This window comes from Podarcis filfolensis, assembly GCF_964270895.1.
Source record: "Podarcis filfolensis genome assembly, chromosome: 14".
Lineage (NCBI taxonomy): Eukaryota > Metazoa > Chordata > Lepidosauria > Squamata > Lacertidae > Podarcis > Podarcis filfolensis.
This window is the reverse complement of record NC_139616.1, coordinates 46,188,174-46,210,075: the sequence shown is the minus strand read 5'-3', so window position 1 is coordinate 46,210,075 and position 21,902 is coordinate 46,188,174. Positions and strand designations below refer to the sequence as shown.

The 21,902-nt window shown below is 49.9% G+C and overlaps 1 protein-coding gene and 1 long non-coding RNA gene across 5 annotated transcripts in view; one reads left to right on the top strand and one right to left on the bottom strand.

Moving 5' to 3' along the window:
* Positions 1-21,902, bottom strand: part of LOC310749297 — a 193,288-nt gene that overhangs the window by 36,190 nt on the left and 135,196 nt on the right. The gene's annotated exons all lie outside the window — the stretch shown is intronic.
* The window catches only part of LLGL1 (LLGL scribble cell polarity complex component 1), a 78,861-nt gene continuing 77,883 nt past the window's right edge, over positions 20,925-21,902 (top strand). For 2 of the 4 annotated variants that reach the window (XM_083585591.1, XM_083585589.1), the window contains exon 1: positions 20,942-21,386. In XM_083585591.1, coding sequence (XP_083441717.1) covers positions 21,180-21,386 — 207 coding nt within the window. In that variant the 5' untranslated portion in view covers positions 20,942-21,179. Of the gene's footprint in view, positions 21,387-21,902 lie in introns of all 4 variants that reach the window. The other 2 variants (XM_083585590.1, XM_083585592.1) reach the window with 2 other exon arrangements.

The following is a 21,902-nucleotide window of genomic DNA, read 5'->3' as shown; positions in this document are numbered from 1 at the left end:
CAGGGTGTAAACCGCTTTGAGGTTTTTTCCCCCTTTTAATTTTTTAAGTGGTATAGAAATGAAATGAATAGTAATAGTAAGGAAAAGTGGTAGGCTTGTTCTGGAGCCTAATATGAGAAGCTCCTGCTGGGCACATCAAGTCCAGCTTCCTCTTCTGACAATGACCTTGGGACGCGGGTGGCGCTGTGGTCTAAACCACTGAACCTCTTGGGCGTACCGATCAGAAGGTCGGCAGTTCAAATCCCCATGATGGGATGAGCTCCCGTTGCTCTCTCCCAGCTCCTGCCAACCTAGCAGTTCGAAAGCACACCAGTGCAAGTAGATAAATAGTATTGCTGTGGCAGGAAGGTAAACGGCATTTCCGTGTGCTGCTCTGGTTTCCGCCACAGTTTCCCGTTGCTCCAGAAACAGTTTAGTCCTGCTAGCCACATGACCCAGAAAGCTGTCTGTGGACAAACCCTGGCTCCCTTGGCCTGAAAGCGAGACAAGCGTCGCAACCCCATAGTCACTGTTGACTGGACTTAACCGTCTGGCAGTCCTTTACCTTTACCTACCTACAGGTGGCGCTGTGGGTTAAACCACTGAGCCTTGGGCTTGCCAATTGGAAGGTCAACGGTTCGAATCCCCATGATGGGGTGAGCTCCCGTTGTTCGGTCCCAGCTCCTGCCAACCTAGCAGTTCGAAAGCACGTCAAGGTGCAAGTAGATAAATAGGTACCACTCTGGCAGGAAGGTAAACAGCATTTCCGTGCGCTGCTCTGGTTTCGCCAGAAGCAGCTTAGTCATGCTGGCCACATGACCTGGAAAAACTGTCTGTGGACAAACGTCGGCTCCCTCGGCCAGTAAAGCGAGATGAGCACTGCAAGCCCAGAGTCGTTTGCGACTGGACTTAAGTGTCAGGGGTCCCCTTTACCTTAACCTACCTTTTACTTCTGACAATGGCCAACCAGAGGCTTATAGGAAACCCACCTGAGCACAACAAATCTCTGCTCACCTGCGATTTCCAGCAACTGGTATTCTGAAGCATGACTTCCTCCAGCTGTGGAGGAAGAGCGTAACTGTCATGCCTAATAGCCAGTCATAGCATTTTCCTCCTTGAAATTGTCTCCTTTTAAAGCTATCTGTCTAATCCTCTTCCAAAGGCGAACCATGTTGGAAGGCAGAGCTAAGGTTGGCAAATGAGGAGAACAAAAACCCAGATGATGATGATGATGATGATTAAAGTAAACGGTAGGTAGAGCTTGGGATGGGTTAGGATGGGAAGCCAACAGTATTTTATTTGTATACAACGCATGGCCTAGAATAAAGCAAAAGCAAATTCTGTTAAATACATTCTATAAATCAAACTGGACTTGGGACGTTTTTTGGTGGAAAATAACAACCGTCCCGTCTTCCGTATGTCAAATCATTTCAGGATGGGCTGGTTGGGAGCCAGGTTGCGCCGAAACATTTAGCTGACTGAGGTATACAGAAGACGACTAGAGTGGCAACAGGATAACTTCTCTCACTACAGTGGTACCTTGGTTCTCAAACTTAAACTGTTCCAAAACCAAAGCGCTCCAAAACCAAGGCATGCTTTCCATAGAAAGTAGTGCAAAACGGATTAATGAGTTCCAGACTTTTAAAAACACCCCTAAAACAGCAATTTAACATGAATTTTACTATCTAACGAGACCATTGATCCATAAAATGAAAGCAATAAACAATGTACAGTGGTACCTTGGGTTAAGAACTTAATTCGTTCCGTGGGTCCATTCTTAACCTGAAACTGTTCTTAACCTGAAGCACCACTTTAGCTAATGAGGCCTCCTGCTGCTGCCGCGCTGCCAGAGCACAATTTCTGTTCTCATCCTGAAGCAAAGTTCTTAACCCGAGGTACTATTTCTGGGTTAGCAGAGTCTGTAACCTGAAGTGTCTGCAACCTGAAGCGTATGTAACTCGAGGTACCACTGTACTGCAGTCACACAATCAATCAATCAATCAATCAGTCAGTCAGTCAGTCAGTCAGTAGCTGAACTGGGTTCCACACAGTCACAAAAACAAAACAAAGCCGCAAAAACACAAAATAAATAGCAAAAACAGACAGACCTCAGCATAACACTCAAATTGGAAGCGTAACACTCAAAATGGAGCACATTCGGCCTCCCAAACTGGAACGCTTACTTCCGGGTTTGCAGTGTTTGGGTTCCAAGTTGTTTGCGTACCAAGGCGTTTGAGAACCAAGGCACCACTGTACTTCGCTTTATGGTGGAAGACTAGTGAGCAGGGTTAGGTCCCGCTATGTGACGCATAAAACTCTGTCCTCCAACAGATGAAGAAACCAGCCACGGTGCTGCTTCTGCTGCCCTCTTGCCACCCGAGGCAGTTGCCTCATTCTGCCTAATGCCAAGGCCGGCTCTGAGACGGGTAGCTGTGTTCCTTTATCTAAACAGCTGCAAGGAAGAACTTTCTGTTTTGTTTTGAGACTCAGGCCACTGAAGAATGGACGGCTGGGCAATGCAACATCAGAAGTTTGGCCGCAAAGATGGAACACGGAGAAGGAATTGCTGCTTTTTAGCTCCCAGAGGTTTTTGTGTGCAAGAGAGAGAGAGACAGAGAGAAAGTTGTTGTTATCATGATGGCTGACCTAATCTCTCAAAACTGGCTGCAGCGAGAGAAGGTCACACCCTTGGCTCACGCCTGCTCCAAGCCCAGATAATAATAATTATTGCTACCATTATAGGGGGTTTTTCTTAGTTGCTTTACTCATAAAGATGACTCTATAAACATATAATGTATATTCAGTACCATAAAATATATCCTTATGCTATTTTTCCTTTTGCATTTTCATTTTCTCTCTCGTTTCTCCATTCTTTTAAAAAAAAATATTTTAAAAAATTGACTCAAATAGATTTATTTATATACTGCCCTCCGTCCATAGATCTCAAGGCAGTTCACAAGATAAAAACACAAGATGCAGAACAAGAAAACAAAACAAAACAAAAACACCCCCTTACAAAGACAACAGGAATGCTAAGGCCAAAGACAATAAACAAAAACAAGCAGAACACAGCTATACAAATAAAAGAGAGGTCTAGCAGATCCTGCCCCACCTTGGGAGGCCACAGATACTTATAAACCCTGCAAACTAAGGGCTAAAAGTCTGGCTGAAAAGAAAGTTTGTTTGCCTTGTGCTGAAAACTAGACAAAGAGGGTACCAGGTGAGCCTCTCTGGGGATAACATTCTGGTGATAACATTCTTGGAGAGCCAGTGTGGTGTAGTGGTTAAGAGCGGTAGTCTCGTAATCTGGGGAACCGGGTTCGCGTCTCCGCTCCTCCACATGCAGCTGCTGGGTGACCTTGGGCCAGTCACACTTCTCTGAAGTCTCTCAGCCCCACTCACCTCACAGAGTGTTTGTTGTGGGGAAGGAAGGGAAAGGAGAATGTTAGCCGCTTTGAGACTCCTTAAAGGGAGTGAAAGGTGGGATATCAAATCCAAACTCTTCTTGGTGGGAGCCACCACTGAAAAGGCCCTTATTGTGTTTCAACCCTCTACAGCAGGCTTCCTCAACCTCGGCCCTCCAGATGGTTTTGGCCTACAACTCCCATGATCCCTAGCTAGCAGGACCAGTGGTCAGGGATGATGGGAATTGTAGTCTCAAAACATCTGGAGGGCTGAGGTTGAGGAAGCCTGCTCTAGAGGAGAGGACACATGGAGAAGGGCCTCCGATGACAATCACAAGGTCCAGGTTGGTTCATGTGGGGAGAGCTATTGGAGTCCTGAGCCACATAAGGCTTTGAATTATGGCGCTGGAGGAGACTCTTGAGAGTCCCATGGACTGCAAGAAGATCAAACTTCTCTATTCTGAAGGAAATCTGCCCTGAGTGCTCACTGGAAGGACAGATCCTGAAGCTGAGGCTCCAAGACTTTGGCCACCTCATGAGAAGAGCAGACTCCCTGGAAAAGACCCTGGTGCTGGGAAAGATGGAGGGCACAAGGAGAAGGGGACGACAGAGGACGAGATGGTTGGACAGTGTTCTCAAAGCTACCAGCATGAGTCTGACCAAACTGTGGGAGGCAGTGGAAGATAGGAGTGCCTGGTGTGCTCTGGTCCAGGGGGTCACGAAGAGTCGGACACGACTAAACAACTAAACAACAATAACAACCAGCACTTGAGCCTGGAAAATAAACGGCTTTTTCCCCACCCGAGTTGCTGGGTTTTCCTGCTTCTTTCTCTCTGCCTGCCCCCTTCCTCCCCCAGCTGTCAAACTTCATCCATCAGAGTCTGAGGCCAGCTGTGGCTCTTGAATGTGGCTCAGCTCCTGCCATTGAAACAGAAACTCCATCAGCTGTGTGAAAAGCTTCTCTCTCTTTTTGCCTCTTCCTGCTCAGCTTGGATCGTGTCCTCTCTGCCCGCAATTAACAGAGGAAAAGCTATTTGGCAATGGAACGGAGTTTTCTGACCGACTGGAACTCCATCATTGAGAGCTGCCAGTCAACCGTCAAGGTGTGCTGAAGTTTGCGCTGCCATCCTACCTGATTGTCTCCATCTTCTGGCTGCGCAGTACAATCTGCTTTTTAAGTCGGTGCCCTGAGCCTGCAAAGGTGTAGTATGTCTTGGCAAGTCTTACAATCTATCTTGAACAGGCAAACGGTTCTCTGCTCCTGTGGTCCTTTTCCCCGTGCCCAACTGGGGTTGCACAAGCTTGCAGATTTGGAAAACGTTCAGGACAGAGGTTCAGAACTCCCAGGACTGAGAGTGGTGGCCTAGACTCAGAAAGGAAATCTATAGGCAGAGGTTGGATTCTTTAGCCATGATTATTGCATCTCACGATTCTAAATGGTTGCACGAGCATTGCAGAAGTTTGAGCCATGCCTCTTTGTTTTGGTTCTCTCTTTTATTTACTGGTTTTCCCCCTGAGCTTCAGATCTAATGTGCAGCCTGCCAGTCTGGAACTGAATGAGATTTTGAAGCAAATCTTCAAGTTTCAAGAAGTTTCACCTCTTTGACAATTTTATTTATTCCCTTCACATACCTTCCAATATTCCTCAGATAAAATAGGGATATTTCTCACATTCCCCGCAACTGATCCCCCATTTTCTCCCTACCCTGCAAACTGCAGAGCATGTCATAATTTTACTTTCCCTCCTCTCCCCCTGCTTTTGTGTAACACCTGGGGACCAGCACTGCTGCTCATGCAATATCTATTTTCAGCTGTGGACAATGAAGGCTTGGACTACTGCAATGTGCTCTACGTGGGGCTACCTTTGAAGGTAACCCAGAAACTACAACTAATCCAGAATGCGGCAGCTAGACTGGTGACTGGCAGTGGCCGCCGAGACCATAAAACACTGGTCCTGAAAGACCTGCATTGGCTCCCAGTGCGTTTCCGAGCACAATTAAAAGGCAGTGGAAGACAGGAATGCCTGGCGTGCTCTGGTCCATGGTGTCACGAAGGGTCGGACACAACTAAACGACTAAAGAACAAGAGTTCAAAAATGTATTTTGCTAATCATCTTCTGCTTTGACGGAGGCTTCTTCTGAAGGAGCTGGCTGGTCTAGGCCTGGAATCCACTCTCAAGTTCAGGGCCAAAGTCTTTCACTCTCCATGATACATCGCCCTGATAAAGTCAGGGAGCAAGGAGCCCTAGGAATGAGGGGACAGAGAGGCGATTGTCACCCAGTCTTTCCCAGCTGCAGCATAACAAAAAAATAGCATCTCTGCATGTGCAGGCTGATGCCCGGTGCCGCCACGCAGCCGCTGGCTGTGCCAACAATCCCTGGCACTGCAGCATGACTGGGGATGTATCTGCGCTTATTTTGCTCTTGGAAGCAGCACCGCTGTGGCAAATTCAGAAGTGCAGGGTCCCCTTGCGATCGTCACAGCCAGACACCCACCTCCTAAGATCACACAACCTTCTAGGATTATGCAATAATCTCATAATTATTCCAATAATAATAACAACAAGGGATGCAACGATCAGTGCAGATCTCTATGTGTTGGCTTTCAGCCCAGGTCTACTATTTTCTGTGCACATACATGGGCAAATCATAGAATTGTAGAGTTGGAAGGGACCCCTGAGGGTCATCTAGTCCAACCCGCTGCAATGCAGGAATCTCAGCTAAAGCATCCATGGCAGATGGCCCTCCAACCTCTGCTTAGAAACCTCCAAGGATGGAGGGTCCGCAACTTCCCAAGGAAGTCTGTTCCATTGTCGATCAGCTCTTACTGTCAGAAAGTTCTTCCTGATGTTTAGTCGGAATCTCCTTTCATGGAGCCTGAAGCCCTGGGTTCGAGTTCTACCATTCGGAGAAGGAAAAAATAAACTTGCTCTATCCTCAGTAACCCTTTAGATTATTGAAGGTAGCTATCCTATCTCATAGGGACGCAGGTGGCACTGTGGGTTAAACCACAGAGCCTAGGACTCGCCAGTCAGAAGGTTAGCGGTTCGAATCCCCCGCGACGGGGTGAGCTCTCGTTGCTCAGTCCCTGCTCCTGCCAACCTAGCAGTTCGAAAGCACATCCAAGTGCGGCAAGGTACCGCTCTGGTGGGAAGGTAAACGGCGTTTCTGTGCGCTGCTCTGGATCGCCAGAAGCAGCTTCTACCCGGAAGCTGTACGCCGGCTCCCTCAGCCAGCAAAGCGAGATGAGCGCCACAACCCCAGAGTCGTCCGCGACTGGACCTAATGGTCAGGGGTCCCTTCACCCTTACCTTTATCCTATCTCATCTCAGTCTCCTCTTTTCTAGGCTAAACATACCCAACTCCAATAATAATAATAATAATAATAATAATAATAATAATTTATCATTTATACCCCACCCATCTGGCTGGGCTTTCCCAGCCACTCTGGGTGGTCCCCAACAAAATATTAAAATACAGTAATGCATCAAACATTAAAAGATTCCCTAAACAGGGCTGCCTTCAGATGTCTTTTAAAAGTCTGGTAGTTGTTTTTCTCTTTGACATCAGGTGGGAGGGCGTTCCACAGGGCGGGTGCCACTACCGAGAAGGCCCTCTGCCTGGTTCCCTGTAACTTGGCTTCTCGCAGCGAGGGAACCGCCAGAAGGCCCTTGGCGCTGGACCTCAGTGTCCAGGCAGAGCGATGGAGGTGGAGATGCTCCTTCAGGTATACTGGGCCGAGGCCTTTTAGGGCTTTCAAGGTCAGCACTAACATACTCAGATGATTTGCAGTGCTCCGATGCTGGAGTGACTTGCTATGCCCCCCTTTCTTCCAGTACAGCCGCCATCCCCAACCCAGCATCTTCCTGATGTTGTTGGACTACAACTCCCAGCTAGACAGGGCAGGGAGGTTGGTAGGTCTAGTTCACGCCATCTGGAGGGCACCAAGTTGAGGAAAGCTACCCTCTCGGAAAGGTTGGCTGGGATTCTTTAGGGTTGCACCAATACAGATCGGGTATGCAAAATCCCAAAATGGGAGATAGATTCCTAGCTGAAGGCTCTCCTTCCGTGCTTGCTAGAGGCTGGTGGCTGCAATGGCAGTGTGCCTTGATCGCTGCTGGCCTGGGCAGCCTTGCAGGTGGTGTGGTTGCTGAAGGACACAGCCTTGGGGAAACAGCCTGAGTTTTTGCGTCTGCCCCTGGAGAGAAGCTCTCTCGTGACTTTCGATGCTGTTTTGGAAAGGAGAACGGCGGGTGTGCATTCCTGCTTCCACCTACGCGGGCGGCACGTGGTTGCAAATAGGCGTCTCAAGTTTCTAGTCCTCTCTCCTTGAAATGAAACTCCTGGTGCAAAAGGCTGCCTTAGGATTTCCAGTCGCCCGGGGAAGTTTGAAGCATGAAACAACCCCAACAGTGAGAATTTATTCTAAGGGTTCTTTTCCAGATAAGTATGGCTGACTCTCGCATCCTCATCTGGTCTGCAAGTGATTCCAGTCATCTTTCCGCTTCCCTTCAGAAAACACAAGGACCTTCCTTGCCTGATCAGACCAAGGCCCCCTTTGACTCCATTCAGGCTGCAATCCTGTTCACTTTTATCACTCAATATTTACCCAAACTCAGAAGCTTAACTGTTGAGTAGACAGGCAGAGGACTGGACTGTCCTTTTCAAACAGATGCCAGCTGAGTGTGTGCATCTGAGAAAGTTCACAGGGAACACATGAAGGCGACCAATGTTCCCACTTGGCTTGCTGCAAGAATCTGGTGCTTTAAGCTAGACTGCCCCTGTCAATGGAGGTTCCAGACAAGCTGACAACCTATCCTTCTGAGCTAGGGTCATTTACAGGTGAAACTCGGAAAATTAGAATATCATGGAAAAGTTCGTTTATTTCAGTAATTCGACATGGCCCCCCAAATCTCTTTTCTGATGAGAGCAGCTTTTGCATCTCATTTGGAAACCAAGGACCCAGAATCTGGAGGAAGAATGGGGAGGCACACAATGCCAGATGCTTGAAGTCCAGTGTGAAGTTTCCACAGTCTGTGTTGATTTGGGGAGCCATGCCATCAGCTGGTGTTGGTCCACTGTGCTTCATTAAGTCCAGGGTCAACACAGCCGTCTACCAGGAGATTTTGGAGCACTTCATGCTTCCTTCCTCAGACGAGCTTTATGGGGATGCTGACTTCATTTTCCAGCAGGACTTTGGCACCTGCCCACACTGCCAAAAGTACCAAAACCTGGTTCAATACCCATGGGATTACTGTGCTTGATTGGCCAGCAAACTTGCCTGACCTGAACCCCATAGAGAATCTATGGGGCATTGCCAAGAGAAAGATGAGAGACATGGGACTGAGCAATGCAGAAGAGCTGAAGGCTGCTATTGAAGCATCCTGGTCTTCCATAACACCTCAGCAGTGCCACATGCTGATAGCATCCATGCCACGCCGCATTGAGGCAGTAATTGATGCAAAAGGGGCCCAAACCAAGTACTGAGTACATATGCATGCTTCTACTTCTCAGAGGTTCAATATTGCTCTATTCGCAATCCTTGTTTTGCTGATTTCATTCAATATTCTAATTTTCTGAGATTGTTAATTTGGGGTTTTCATCAGCTGTACGCCATGATCATCACAATTATAACAAATAAAGGCTTGACATATCTCGTTTTGCATGTCATGAGTCTATCTCATATATTAGTTTCACCTTTTCAGTTGAATTACTGAAATAAATGAACTTTTCCACGATATTCTAATTTTCTGAGTTTCACCTGTAAATAAGGATTGCTTTATCTCTTCCCTACCAGCCTCATACCTGACTCCCTCGAGCTTGGGGTGTTTGTAGCGCCTCAAAACTTCTGAAACTCTTACAGAGAGAGATAGATTGGTCTCCCTCCTTGTTTTGGGGTCCCTGCTGCCAGTTCTGCGCAGGAGGCCTTGATCTCACCCCCAACGACACACGTAAGCAGTGTTGTGTCTTTATCTGAGTCAAGCACATCTGTGAATCAGAAGCGGGAGTCTTGCTTTGCAAACGGGGAGGGAAAGGGAGTAGTGGCTTGGGGGGGGGGGAATCAGGCGAAGCAGACATCCGACGGGAAAGTCAGATGGACTGGAGTAAACACAAGCCTGAGTCAGGCAAATGCCGCAATCTGGTCCATGTTGAAACAGCCTGAAAATCAAGAATGATGCCGTGTTGATTAAATGCCCCTGCTATTTACTCTCTCGGGTTGACTCAGTGTTTGCAAAGCGGGGCCAGAGTTGCGCCATTTTAAGGCCGTTTATCGGGAAGGCTTTCAGAAATACTTGGAAAGCTGTGCCAATCCTGCTTTGATCTTTTTCGTTTGTCTATTTGCATATTACGCATTCGTGCCTCGGCTTCCTGTAAGCAGCTCAGCTGCAGTCTGAGGATGTCCCATCTTATTCTCACAACGCCCCTGCGAACCTGGTGAAGCCAAGTGCCCAAGAGATGTGAACCTAAGGTATCTCATCGGCCTTCAGGGTCGGAGCAACAATCTTAGTCTGTGTCTCCCTAGTCTTCATCCAACACCTTGCCTGCACTGTGCTGCACCTTTTTAACGGATGCCCAAAAGGAAGAATGGGGACACGAGTGGTGCTGTGGTCTAAACCACTGAGCCTAGGGCTTGCCAATCGGAAGGTCGGCGGTTCAAATCCCTGCGACGGGGTGAGCTCCCATTGCTCGGTCCCAGCTCCTGCCAACCTAGCAGTTTGAAAGCACATCAAAGTGCAAGTAGATAAATAGGTACCGCTCCAGCGGGAAGGTACGGTAAATGGCGTTTCCGTGTGCTACTCTGGTTTTGCCAGAAGCGGCTTAGTCATGCTGGCCACATGACCCGGAAGCTGTCTGTGGACAAACGCCAGCTCCCTCAGCCTATAGAGCGAGATGAGCGCCGCAACCCCACAGTCGTCTGCTACTGGACCCTAATGGTCAGGGGTACTTTTAAAGGTAAAGGTAAAGGGACCCCTGACCATTAGGTCCAGTTGTGACCGACTCTGGGTTTGCAACACTCATCTCGCTTTATTGGCCGAGGGAGCTGGCGTACAGCTTCCAGGTCATGTGGCCAGCATGACTAAGCCACTTCTGGCGAACCAGAGCAGCGCACAGAAATGCCGTTTACCTTCCCGCTGGAGCGGTACCTATTTATCTACTTGCACTTTGACGTGCTTTCGAACTGCTAGGTTGGCAGGAGCTGGGACCAAACAACGGGAGCTCACCCCGTCGCGGGGATTTGAACCGCCGACCTTCTGATCGGCAAGTCCTAGGCTCTGTGGTTTAACCCACAGTACCCTAGGGGGGTACCTTTACCTAAAAGGAAGAATTCCAGCAGGTGAATTTTCACCCAGCTAACATGATGGGGGAGTGCTGCACCTGTTGGGTGTCTGCCTCTGATGCTGCAAAGCAGGGCATAGCAGAGCGGCGGACGACCAATGCTGGACGTTGAGTGGACCATCATGGGTAGTTCAGTGGATAAGGGCAGGGTATTCACCCAACAAACAGGTATCAGTTTGGTACCTGTTCCGCTGGCTCCCTCCACCCCACGAATCCCGGGAACTGTAGTTTTGACGAAGATGCTGAGAATTGCAGCTCAAGAGTTCTTCAACTCTGACCTGGGACTACAACTCCCATCATCCTGAGCCAGTCTAGCCAATTGCCAGGGATGATGGGAGTTGTAGTCTGGCAACATCTAGGACCCCAGCCTTCCCCAACCTGGTGCCCTCCACAACTCCATCTGACATGGCCATGCTAGTTGGGGGGTTGATGGGAACTGTACAATTGTGGGGAAGGATGCCCTAGTCCCTCCCCCATAACTTGGATTCCCTGGGAGGAAGGGGGAGCGACTCTTCAGCCTATATCCGTGGTGCAGTTATACCATTGAGAAATATGCTTCTCGGTTCCTTTTTGGCTTTAATTCCTTCCATGCCCGTGTTTTGTTTGGGCTGCATTCGTGCCTGGCGTAACCTCTCTGCGCCGGGCGGCCCTCCCTGCGCCAAAACGGCCGCGTCTCCCTTTGGAAAACCTCCGCCTGGGCTGAAGCCTGAACAGCTTGTTGTCAAACTGGTTGCTCCATCAATCCAGCCGCCTGAATCATTGCTTCCTGTCACCTCCTCCACACGCCATGTGACTCTCTTCCCTCGCTCATTAGGCGCTTGGCTAATTGCAAGCAGCTTGGGCCTTGGGGAAGAAGGGCTGTAGGCCGGGGTGAGGGAACTGAGAAGGATGCTTGCAGGGCAAGCAAAGCGATCAGTGGAAGGGATGGAGGACCTTTTCCGTTTGGAAAAAACGCAAGCAAGAGGAGGCAGATAGAAGTTTTAAAAATTATGCATGGCATAACAGAGAGATGTGTTTCTCCACCTCTCCTAACACTCAAGGGGGGTGTCCATTGAAGCTGAACAAGATTCGGGAACAAGAAATGACTTCTTCTTTTTTAAAAAAATATTTTTTATTAAATTTCTGTTTTACATTTTAGAAAATTCACTAAAACAACCTTAAAATATCAATGACTTCCCTTCCTCTCTTTCCATGGTTCATTTTGCACAACATAAATCCCTGCACATTTTACATAAACGAAACCATTCAGTGTTCCATTATGACATCTGTCAAAACTTATTTACACTGTTGAACTTATCTTAATGCTGCCCACGTTTTCAAATATACACAATTCTTTTCTTACATTGCTTGAAAATTGTTTCAGAAATGACTGCTTCACCCAGGGCAGAGTTAAACTGTGGAACTCAGTCTCGACCACCAATTGGGATGGCTTGAAAAGAGAATTGGCCTCCCGCAGTGTGGTCAAACTCATATTCGTAGCTTCGAGAACACTGTCCCACCATCTCGTCCTCTGTCGTCCCCTTCTCCTTGTGCCCTCCATCTTTCCCAACATCAGGGTCTTTTCCAGAGAGTTTTCTCTTCTCATGAGGTGGCCAAAGTATTGGAGCCTCAGCTTCAGGATCTGTCCTTCCAGTGAGCACTCAGGGCTGATTTCCTTAAGAATGGATACTGTCAGAGCTGCCCAAGGTCCCAGCTCACAAAGGACCAACGCTGCTTCGTTGTTAAGTACAAAAGTCTTTATTGAAGTTCAGTTTCACTTCCAGAGCCGCAGCGCGCAGCTCTACGTCTCAACTGTCAGACCGCTGATGCTCCGTCTGAGTCTCCTCCCCCCTGACACCAATTTAAGACTCTAGCCTTACTCCACCTCTTCCTCAGTTCCTTCCGCCTCTGGTTCCGCCTGGCCGTTGGGGTCTCGCCCTTTCTAGACTCTTCTGACGCTGAGTCCCCTGAGCCTTCCCCCTCCCTCCGGCGGGCTTTAGGAGCTGGTTCCCCATCCGGGTCTCCTGCTGTTCCCTGCGCCTGTACATTTGAACTTGGCGCGCGCGCCCAGCCGGTAACTTTTCTCCTGACCGTTTCACTGCTGCTGCTGTCACTGCTTCCCCCTCTGGGGGGGCTAGCTGCAACTGACCTCCCCTCCGTTGGAGGCGTGGTCAGCCCTGACTCACTTTCTCTCCCCGCTGGAGGAGACGCTGGCCCTGACACATGTGACTCTTCCCCCCCACTACGCTCTGGATGGGAAACTGGTCCCAATCCCCCACTGCTGCTTTGGGGTTCCCCTCTGGCTCCTTGTTTCTGGTGCGTCCCCCCTGGGACCCCCCTTGCCCTGACCATAGGCGCCCCCTTCTGGGAATCTTCTGATTCGCTGGAGAAGCTCATGGAATCTCTCGGGCCACTGTCATACTCCCCTACGCTGCCCTCGGATTCTTCCCCTTCGCTCTCCATTTCCTCTCTCCCCAGTGCTCCTGCTCCTGAGTCCCTGACAGATATGTTTGATCTTCTTGCAGTCCATGGGACTCTCAAGAGTCTCCTCCAGCACCATAATTCAAAAGCATCAATTCTTTGGCGATCAGCCTTCTTTATGGTCCAGCTCTCACTTCCATACATCACTACTGGGAAAACCATAGCTTTAACTAGACGGACCTTTGTCGGCAAGGTGATGTCATTTTCCATCAATGCATGCATTCATTTAATGCACACTTCACCCTAATAAATGCATTTTTTGTACACGTTACAGTGGTACCTCGGGTTAAGTACTTAATTCGTTCTGGAGGTCCGTTCTTAACCTGAAACTGTTCTTAACCTGAAGCACCACTTTAGCTAATGGGGCCTCCTGCTACTACTGCACAGCCACCACACGATTTCTGTTCTCATCCTGAAGCAAAGTTCTTAACCTGAAGCACTATTTCTGGGTTAGTGGAGTCTGTAACCTGAAGCGTATGTAACCCGAGGTACCACTGTACTTGACTGGAGAACTGCAGTGCAAAATCTGGAGACGTGCAGATTCCAATCAACGACTGTGCTTCGGTTGCACTGTTTGGGGAAAGCGAGAGTTATAGGTAGGCTGACCTTCAGTTGTGAACTGACTCAAATTCCTCCCCTTCCCAAACTCTTTGCGTCCGCCAAGCCCTGCTCCCGCAGAAGCAACCCCCTTCGTCAACATTTGCGATTTGCACCAGGTGTCGATTTGGCCTACTGCAAAGAGCCGCACACCAGATGCTCGCCCGTCTCCGAATGCAAATGTTCCTAATTATACTTTTTTTCCACTGCAAAGTAATTTAAATTCCTTCCCTCGCAACGGTGGTCTGCTGGTGCCAGGGAGCCTGGGAAAGAAGCCACAGGAACCCGGTGGAAATCGCGGGATGCCTGCAGGACTCAGGGGCTGCCAGATCTGAACTGAAGAATCCTGGGACTCCGTGGGTCAGTGGAAGAAGGCTGAGGAACCCGGCAGGTTTCTGGGGGAGGGAGCCAGGATCAAATCTGAGAGCGCTGCAGAGGGGAAACTGCAGGATCCAGAAGACGAGGGGTGCCAGTGTGGTGTAGTGGTTAAGAGCGGTAGACTCGTAATCTGGTGAACCGGGTTCGCTTCCCCGCTCCTCCACATGCAGCTGCTGGGTGACTTTGGGCTAGTCACACTTCTCTGAAGTCTCTCAGCCCCACTCGCCTCACAGAGTGTTTGTTGTGGGGGAGGAAGGGAAAGGAGATTGTTAGCCGCTTTGAGACTCCTTAGGGCAGTGATAAAGCGGGATATCAAATCCAAACTCTTCTTCTTCATCATCATCTTGGTGTGGTCTGATTGCACAAATTGTGCAGGCTCCAATACCACTCACTTTTGGAAAACTTGCAGCATTTCAAGAAGCTTCTAAATACACCATCAGACCAGTGGTAGGGGCACCTCTGGCTTGTGGGTCAAACGTGGCTTGTCAGGTCTCCCCCTTTGGCCTGCGAGGCCATTTTGAGCACACACCCCCCAGGTCTCTCTATTCGCCCCTGGCAAAACTGCCCAAACCGCAGCCCTCGCTGGCCCTGTGGAGGCAGATTTAGGGCAGATCCATTGCACTGGGTGCTCAGCCTAGGGGCACCGCAGGGCACTGCAACTGTGACGTACTGAATTGAACAGAAGGGAAGGCAAAAGGGGGGGCATACACTGAATTTTGGCCTTGCCCTGGATGTCGATGAAATTTGAAAGACCAAAGTTTGCCCCTGTGTCCTGCTTTGCACTTGGAATGTTTTTCCCCGGCTGGGGTGAGTCCTTGAACTCTGATAATGCGTCTCGATGGAGACTACTGAGCAGTGTGTGTGTGTGTGTGTGTGTGTGTGTGTGTGTTTTTAGAAACTAGCCTACTGTACAGAGGTGAACTTTGCATCCATCCTCCCACCCACTGATGCCTCTGGCCCTGGCCACAAATGGCATGTGGCCCTTGGAAGGTTGTCTGCAAGGGGATGCGGCCCCTGGCTTGAAAAACGACCCCTTTGCTGCTGCCCTGCCTTATCGTCTCTGAACAGCATCTTTTCCTGCTGCCTGTGTGTAGAACAGGAGGGTCAAAGCTGGGAGCTGGACCCTGAAGGCTGAGGTCCGAAACCAGTGGCAGAGCTTGGCACCTCAAATTCCAGCAGGGCCATGTGCAATGCCAAAATCTGGTCCCTGCCCCCTGCTTCTTGTATTCCGTTGGACTTCATCGTTGTGGCTCCCAGTGCGAACAAACCAGCCACGCTCCCCGAGATCTGCCTTTGCACACTTAACTTAGCAGTAAACCTCACTGGGTTCAGCAAGGAAGATCTGTCTCTGAGTAAACCGGGTTCGGCTTGCTCTGTGACCAGCTCACATCTGCACAGAGAAATGAGCATCTCCCAAAGGCAAAAAAACCCCCCAGAAGTTTGTGTTTACCAAAAAATGGAGAACGGGGAACAAATGCATTCTGTCCCCGAAAGGTTGCCAACTTCTTCCAACCAGCCCTGCTTCTGTGTCTTTAATAGCAGGCTGGCCATAGACGCTTAGCAGGCGGAGGTGTCTAGAATGCAAGAGATAGAAGTCGCACCAGTGTCCCGGCCCCCCAGTAATTGGTTTTGTAGCCGTTCCTTTTCCTCTCCAGAGAATCCTGGGAACTGTAGGTTTGTGTGAGAAGCTAAGGGCTCAGCTGTTCTGCCTTTAATCACATAAATTAAGCAGGTGAAGCTTTTCCAGGTGTGAAGATAACCCTAAGTGGGAGCTTCACCTCCAGTTAAAGGCACGTGAGCCATTCAGGTGGCATTACTGAGCCCCAGGCTGTTGATTCTGTAGATGTCACCTAACCAGGAAAGGTGGCCTGGCATGCTCTTGATTTGCTGAAAATCAAAAGGGGGAATCTTTTCCACAGCATGGAGATGGATGTGATCACCTCCTGCTCTCCTGCAGCCAAGTTGCTGTTGCCTGGTTGGAAAGATGGCAGCGCCTGTTGCATCTAGTTTGCCCATTTCTGATCACTCGGGAGGTTTGGAGCCTGGAAAAGCTGAAAAGGGAGACAACAAGAAGCTCTCCCCTACCAGTCGCAGAGGTTTTGGCGAAGCGGAAAACCTGTGATCGGCGTCAGGAACAGGGATCAGAGTTTGCAGAGGCAGGCCGCGTGGTAAATAAACAAAACGCCTACGGATTTTGCAAAACGGCAGCCGGTGCCAAGGCATTTTGGCAATTAATCCAAGGAGTCTCCCTGCTTGAACCTGTTCCCCACCTGCGGCCCTGATCCTTTAAATGCACACATTCAAAGAGTCGCCTTGCTTTCAAGGAGATCTGGCTTGCCAGCTAAATCAGCTAAGTGCTACAAACGGCTGCCAATATTTGTTTTCCTGGTAAGGCTCCTTCCCCTACCCTGGTGGCCTATAGCAGGCAGAAGTTCAGCAGGTTATGTATGCACTGTCTCCAGCTTTGCAGTGCTGCCGTGGGGCTGCGCCTATCTCTCTGCTGCTGTGGTTGCCAACCTGAAATCGAATGATACTCAGCATAGCGGCGAAGCTGTGTGCTTCCTCAGTCTGTGTCGATGAGCAACTCTAAGCCCCATCTTTATCTTTCAGACTTGGACCACCCAGCCCATCAAACAAAGGACAGTCTTCTGTGGTGTAATGGTGGAAGTGTTTGACTAGGACTTGGGAGACGAGGGTTCAAATCTCCACTCGGCCACGGAGCTCACTGGGCTCCAGCCTCTCAGCCTAACCTACCTCGCAGGGTTGTTGTGGGGGATTAAATGAGGGAGAGAGAGAACCACGTTTGCCACCTGAAGCTCCTTGCAGGAAAAGCTGGAATATAGATGCAATAAATAAGACAGGACCATTCTACCCCAAGCAAAAGGCTTGTAACCATTTGCACACTTATTTGGAAATAAGCCCCATTTAACTCAGTGGGACTTCTTGGCACCCTGTGGAGGGATTTCCCCTAAGATGTGTCCTGTTTCAAGGTGCCAATCTTGTTTAACTCCTGAACCAGGCTTTTAAAAGACAAACTCCTGCGTATTTTGTCCAAGAGCAAAGGATTGTGCAAACATGTCGCATGTTTACTTGGAAATCAGTCTGACTGTATTCATTGGGATTGGCTCAAAGGCAAGAATGACTGTCCTTTTTTGGGGTGGGGGAACCCTGCCCTATGCAGAGCCAGACTATTGGCTCCATATTGTGTGCACCAGAGGCGAAATGGGGCTGGGCCGGAGTTGTGACGCTCATCTTTGTACAATAGGCAAGATTCAAGCCACATGAAAGCCAGGGATTTCTACAGGTGCCCACACCTAGCAAGAGGCATCATTCGATTTCAAAGGCACATTCCATTCCTGTGCACACGCCGAACCTTTAAAATGCATCCAAAGCACATCCTTTCTGCCAAATAATTCGGAGCGCTGCAGTTTTATCCCTCGCAGAGTTCCAGTTCCCAGCAACCTTTCACAAACTACAGTGCCCAGAATCCTTTGAGGGAACATATGTGCTTTAAATACATAGTGTGCGGACAGCCCAAAGCACTCAAGGAGGCAAGGGGAACAGGCTGGCTTGGAGAGCATTCCGGGGGCCAGGTAGAGAGGACCCTAGGGCCACATCTGGACTCTACCCTTGGTATATACTGACCGACTGCGTCTCTGCAAGGTTTTAGACCAGGGGTCTGCAAACCTTTTCATCAGGGGGCCGGACTATATTCTGAAAAACATAAATACCCTGCAAGCCGGTCCTGCAGCTGACTCCGGACCTGGAGGAGGAACGCACTCTGTACGTGCTCAGGAGCATGTCTTGGAACCGCCCGCTCACCAGCGTTGTTGACGAGCAGCAGCCTGTCCCCGCAGAGCTCCCAGGCGGCGTGCACCACGCGGGGACTGACCGAGCCTGGGGGGCCGCATCTGGCCCCCGGGCCTTAGATTGCCGACCCCTGTTTTAGACAGAGGCTCTCACAGGCGGGGCTGGAGATGGCAGGACTTGAACCTGGAACCTCCCGTATACGCAAGCACGTGTTCTGACGCAGAGCCACAGCCCTTCCTCTGCCCTGCCCAGTAGCAAAACAACCCCACACTCCAGAGATCTGGAACCTGCTCCTTTGACTCCCAGCTGGCTTTATCTGACGAATCTTGCTTATGAAAGCAATGCAGGATTACGCGGCAGACACGAAGAACCTGATTCAACCATTGCTCACTGCCAAAGTGCCGGATTGGCTGCTACATCCTGAAGGCCCAAACTTCCAGTGGGAGCTATTTCAGACGGACTTTATTGCAGACTGCCTGGAGAACACTTTGTTACGGGTTCAGCATGCAGATGCCATAATGCAGATGACCTGCAAGACAGAGCTGTTCCACCAGGCCTTTGGTCAGGGCGCAGCCTGACCCCCTCCTCTGGCAATCTGCACAGAATTTTGCTTAATGGTTGCCATAAATTTGATTTTAATTAATTTTATAATGAATGTTTTTAGAATGTTGGATTATTTTGATTATTGTTAGCCGCCCTGAGCCCAGCTTCGGCTGGGGAGGGCGGAATATAAATAAAATTTATTATTATTATTATAATACAGTGGTATTACTCAGGTTACATATGCTTCAGGTTACATACGCTTCAGGTTACAGATTCCGCTAACCCAGAAATAGTGCTTCAGGTTAAGAACTTTGCTTCAGGATGAGAACAAAAATCGTGCTCCGGCGGTGCGGCGACAGCAGGAGGCCCTATTAGCTAAAGTGGTGCTTCAGGTTAAGAACAGTTTCAGGTTAAGTACGGACCTCCGGAATGAATTAAGTACTTAACCCGAGGTACCACTGTATTTGCTGCAGAATAAAAATGAGCCTTTGGCAGAGGAGACAAGGCGATAAGCCCGTTGCAAAGAGGTGGGCAACTGGCGGCCCTCAGGCCTAACCTGGCCACTGGAGCAGTTTCATTTACAATTCCCACCACCCGTAACATACTACGGTTCTGGGGGAAGCCATGGCTGTTTCAAGTGGTATAACTGTGCTTTGAATTTATGCTGTGGATGTAGTTGTTTTAGTATTAATAGTAGAACCTCCAAGTGTCCCTATTTTCCAGGGACGGTCCTGGATTTGCAGAAGCCATCCCGGTTTCTGATTTGGTCCTGGAATGACCCGTTTTTCCTTAGGACACCCCTATTTTCACTGGAGAAATGTTGGAGGGTATGGAGTTATGCGACCCCTGAGCCAAGGAGATAGGAAACTATACAACCTTCAGAAGACATTTGAAGGCAGACCTGTATAGGGAAGCTTTTTTAAAAAATGTTTAATGTTTTATTATGTTTTTATATATGTTTGAAGCTGCCTAGAGTGGTTGGGGCAGGCCAGCAAGATGGGCAGGGTATAAATAATAAAATTATTATCATTATTAAGATAATAATTAAGAGTTTGGGTGTAATCTTCGATACCTCCCTCTCTATGGAGGCGCAGATTACAGCTATAACAAAGGCGGCATTTTTCCATCTCCGCCAAGCTAAGCAGTTGGCCCCTTATCTCTCTCGCCCTGACCTAGCCACTGTGATCCATGCGACGGTCACCTCCAGACTGGATTATTGTAACTCGCTCTACGTGGGGCTGCCCTTGAGACTGACCCAGAAACTCCAGCGGGTGCAGAATGCCGCGGCGAGACTCCTTATGGGGTCTTCACTGCGAGACCACATTCATCCGGTACTATACCAGCTGCACTGGCTCCCGGTGGAGTACAGGATCAGGTTTAAGGTGCTGGTTTTAACCTTTAAAGCCCTATACGGCCTAGGACCCTCGTACCTACGGGACCGCCTCTCCTGGTATGCCCCACAGAGAAACCTACGGTCTGCAAATAAAAACATCCTGAAGGTCTCAGGCTACAGGGAGGTTAGGCTGGCCTCAACTAGAGCCAGGGCCTTCTCGGCTGCGGCTCCAATCTGGTGGAACGCTCTGTCACAAGAGACTAGGGCCCTGCGGGACCTGACATCTTTCCGCAGGGCCTGCAAGACAGAGTTGTTCCACCAGGCCTTTGGTCAGGGCGCAGCCTGACTCCCTCCTCTGGCAACCTGCACAGAATTTTGCTTAATGGTTGCCATCAACTTGATTTTAATTAATTTTTATAATGAAATATTTTTAGAATGTTGGTTTATTTGATTGTTTGATTATTTGATTGTTGTTAGCCGCCCTGAGCCCGGCTTCGGCTGGGGAGGGCAGGATATAAATAAAATTTATTATTATTATTATTATTATTGAATAAACGTCCCTATTTTCACTGCGGAAATGTTGGAGGGTATGGAGTTATGCGACCACTGATAATGCTTTATTTTATACACACACACACACACACACACACACACTGGAAGCTGCCCAGAGCAGCTGAGGCCACCCAGTCAGATGAGAGGGGTATAAATATTGTTATTCTTATCAGTGCTTCCCTCCTGGGGTACTTAGGGGCACGCAGTACCGGCGCCGGTTTTCCCCTAGAAGAAAAGCACCGGTTAAAAATGTGGCATTTACTGTAACCATTTCATGGTGAGTCCCGGCACCCCTCTTTTTCTAGAAGCACAGATTTTTATTTTTATCATCATTTTATTATCATCATGGAATAGGACGTCCCTATTTTCACTGGATAAATGTTGGGGCGCGTCTGTACGCAACTTGATCTGCAAACACACACAAACAAACACACACACACACAAAAAAGAAAAACACCTCCCAACTTTTTAATTTAAAAAAACTACATTTCCCAGCAGGCTTCGGTCCCGCCGCGCAGGCGCAGAGAGGCGGCGCGGGAGGGGTTGAGAGCAGCTGGCGAGCAGCCGCCCGGCCTTCCTTCGTCTGCTTTCCTCTGGGTCTCTATCTCTCTCTCCCTCCAAGCCCATTGTCCAGCCGAGCTGCCCGCGGGGTCTCCTCTGATTGGCTGCGGCGGGCGTCGCTCGGGCGCCCCCTCCCCTGCCTGCCTCCCTCGCGCCCTCCCCGGCGGACCAGCCCTCTCTGCGCTGTTGCAACCTGGGCGCATCTGCCGCGCTCGCTCCTGCTGGATGCGGAGGGCGCCGCTGCCGCCGCTGCCGCCTCCGCCGCCTCTGCTGCATGGGGGAAGCGCCGCCCGCGCGGCATTGTTCCCCCCTCGGCCAAGAGCCCCCCCGCCGCCGCCCCCCCCGGGCAAGATGATGAAGTTTCGCTTCCGCCGCCAGGGCCACGACCCCCAGCGGGAGAAGATCAAGCAGGACCTCTTCGCCTTCAACAAGGTAGGGACCCGCAAGAGACCCCCCCCACCCCCCCCACCCACGACCGACCGCCAGGGGTGCCTGGCCAGGGCTCCCCCCTCCCTTCCCCCGAAATGGGGCTGGGGTCCGCCTTGCTCGCCCCGCAACTTTTGCAAGCGGTCTCGGCCCTCTCCTGAAATGGGGTGGTGGTCCTCATCTCCCGGGGCTCAAATGACTTCAATCTCTTTATTTTTACCCCCCTGGGTGGGGGTCCTCCCTGCCTCTTGGAAAAAGAAGCAGCGAGAGGAAGAACTGGGGGTGTTTTTAGGGGTATTTTTTTGGGTGGAGGTCAGTTCTGTTGGTCACAGCTAGGTGTTTGGGAAACACCCCCCCTCTCAAAAAAACAAACCCCGAGAGTCTTTGGTGGTGCACATCAGTTTGGGGCGTCTTTCGGAAGAGGGGCTGTGTATTCGTGACCCACTTTTGTTGGTCACAGCTTGGTGTTTGGGAAACAGCCCCCCCAAACAACAATAACCCCAAGAGAGGCTTTGGTGGTGC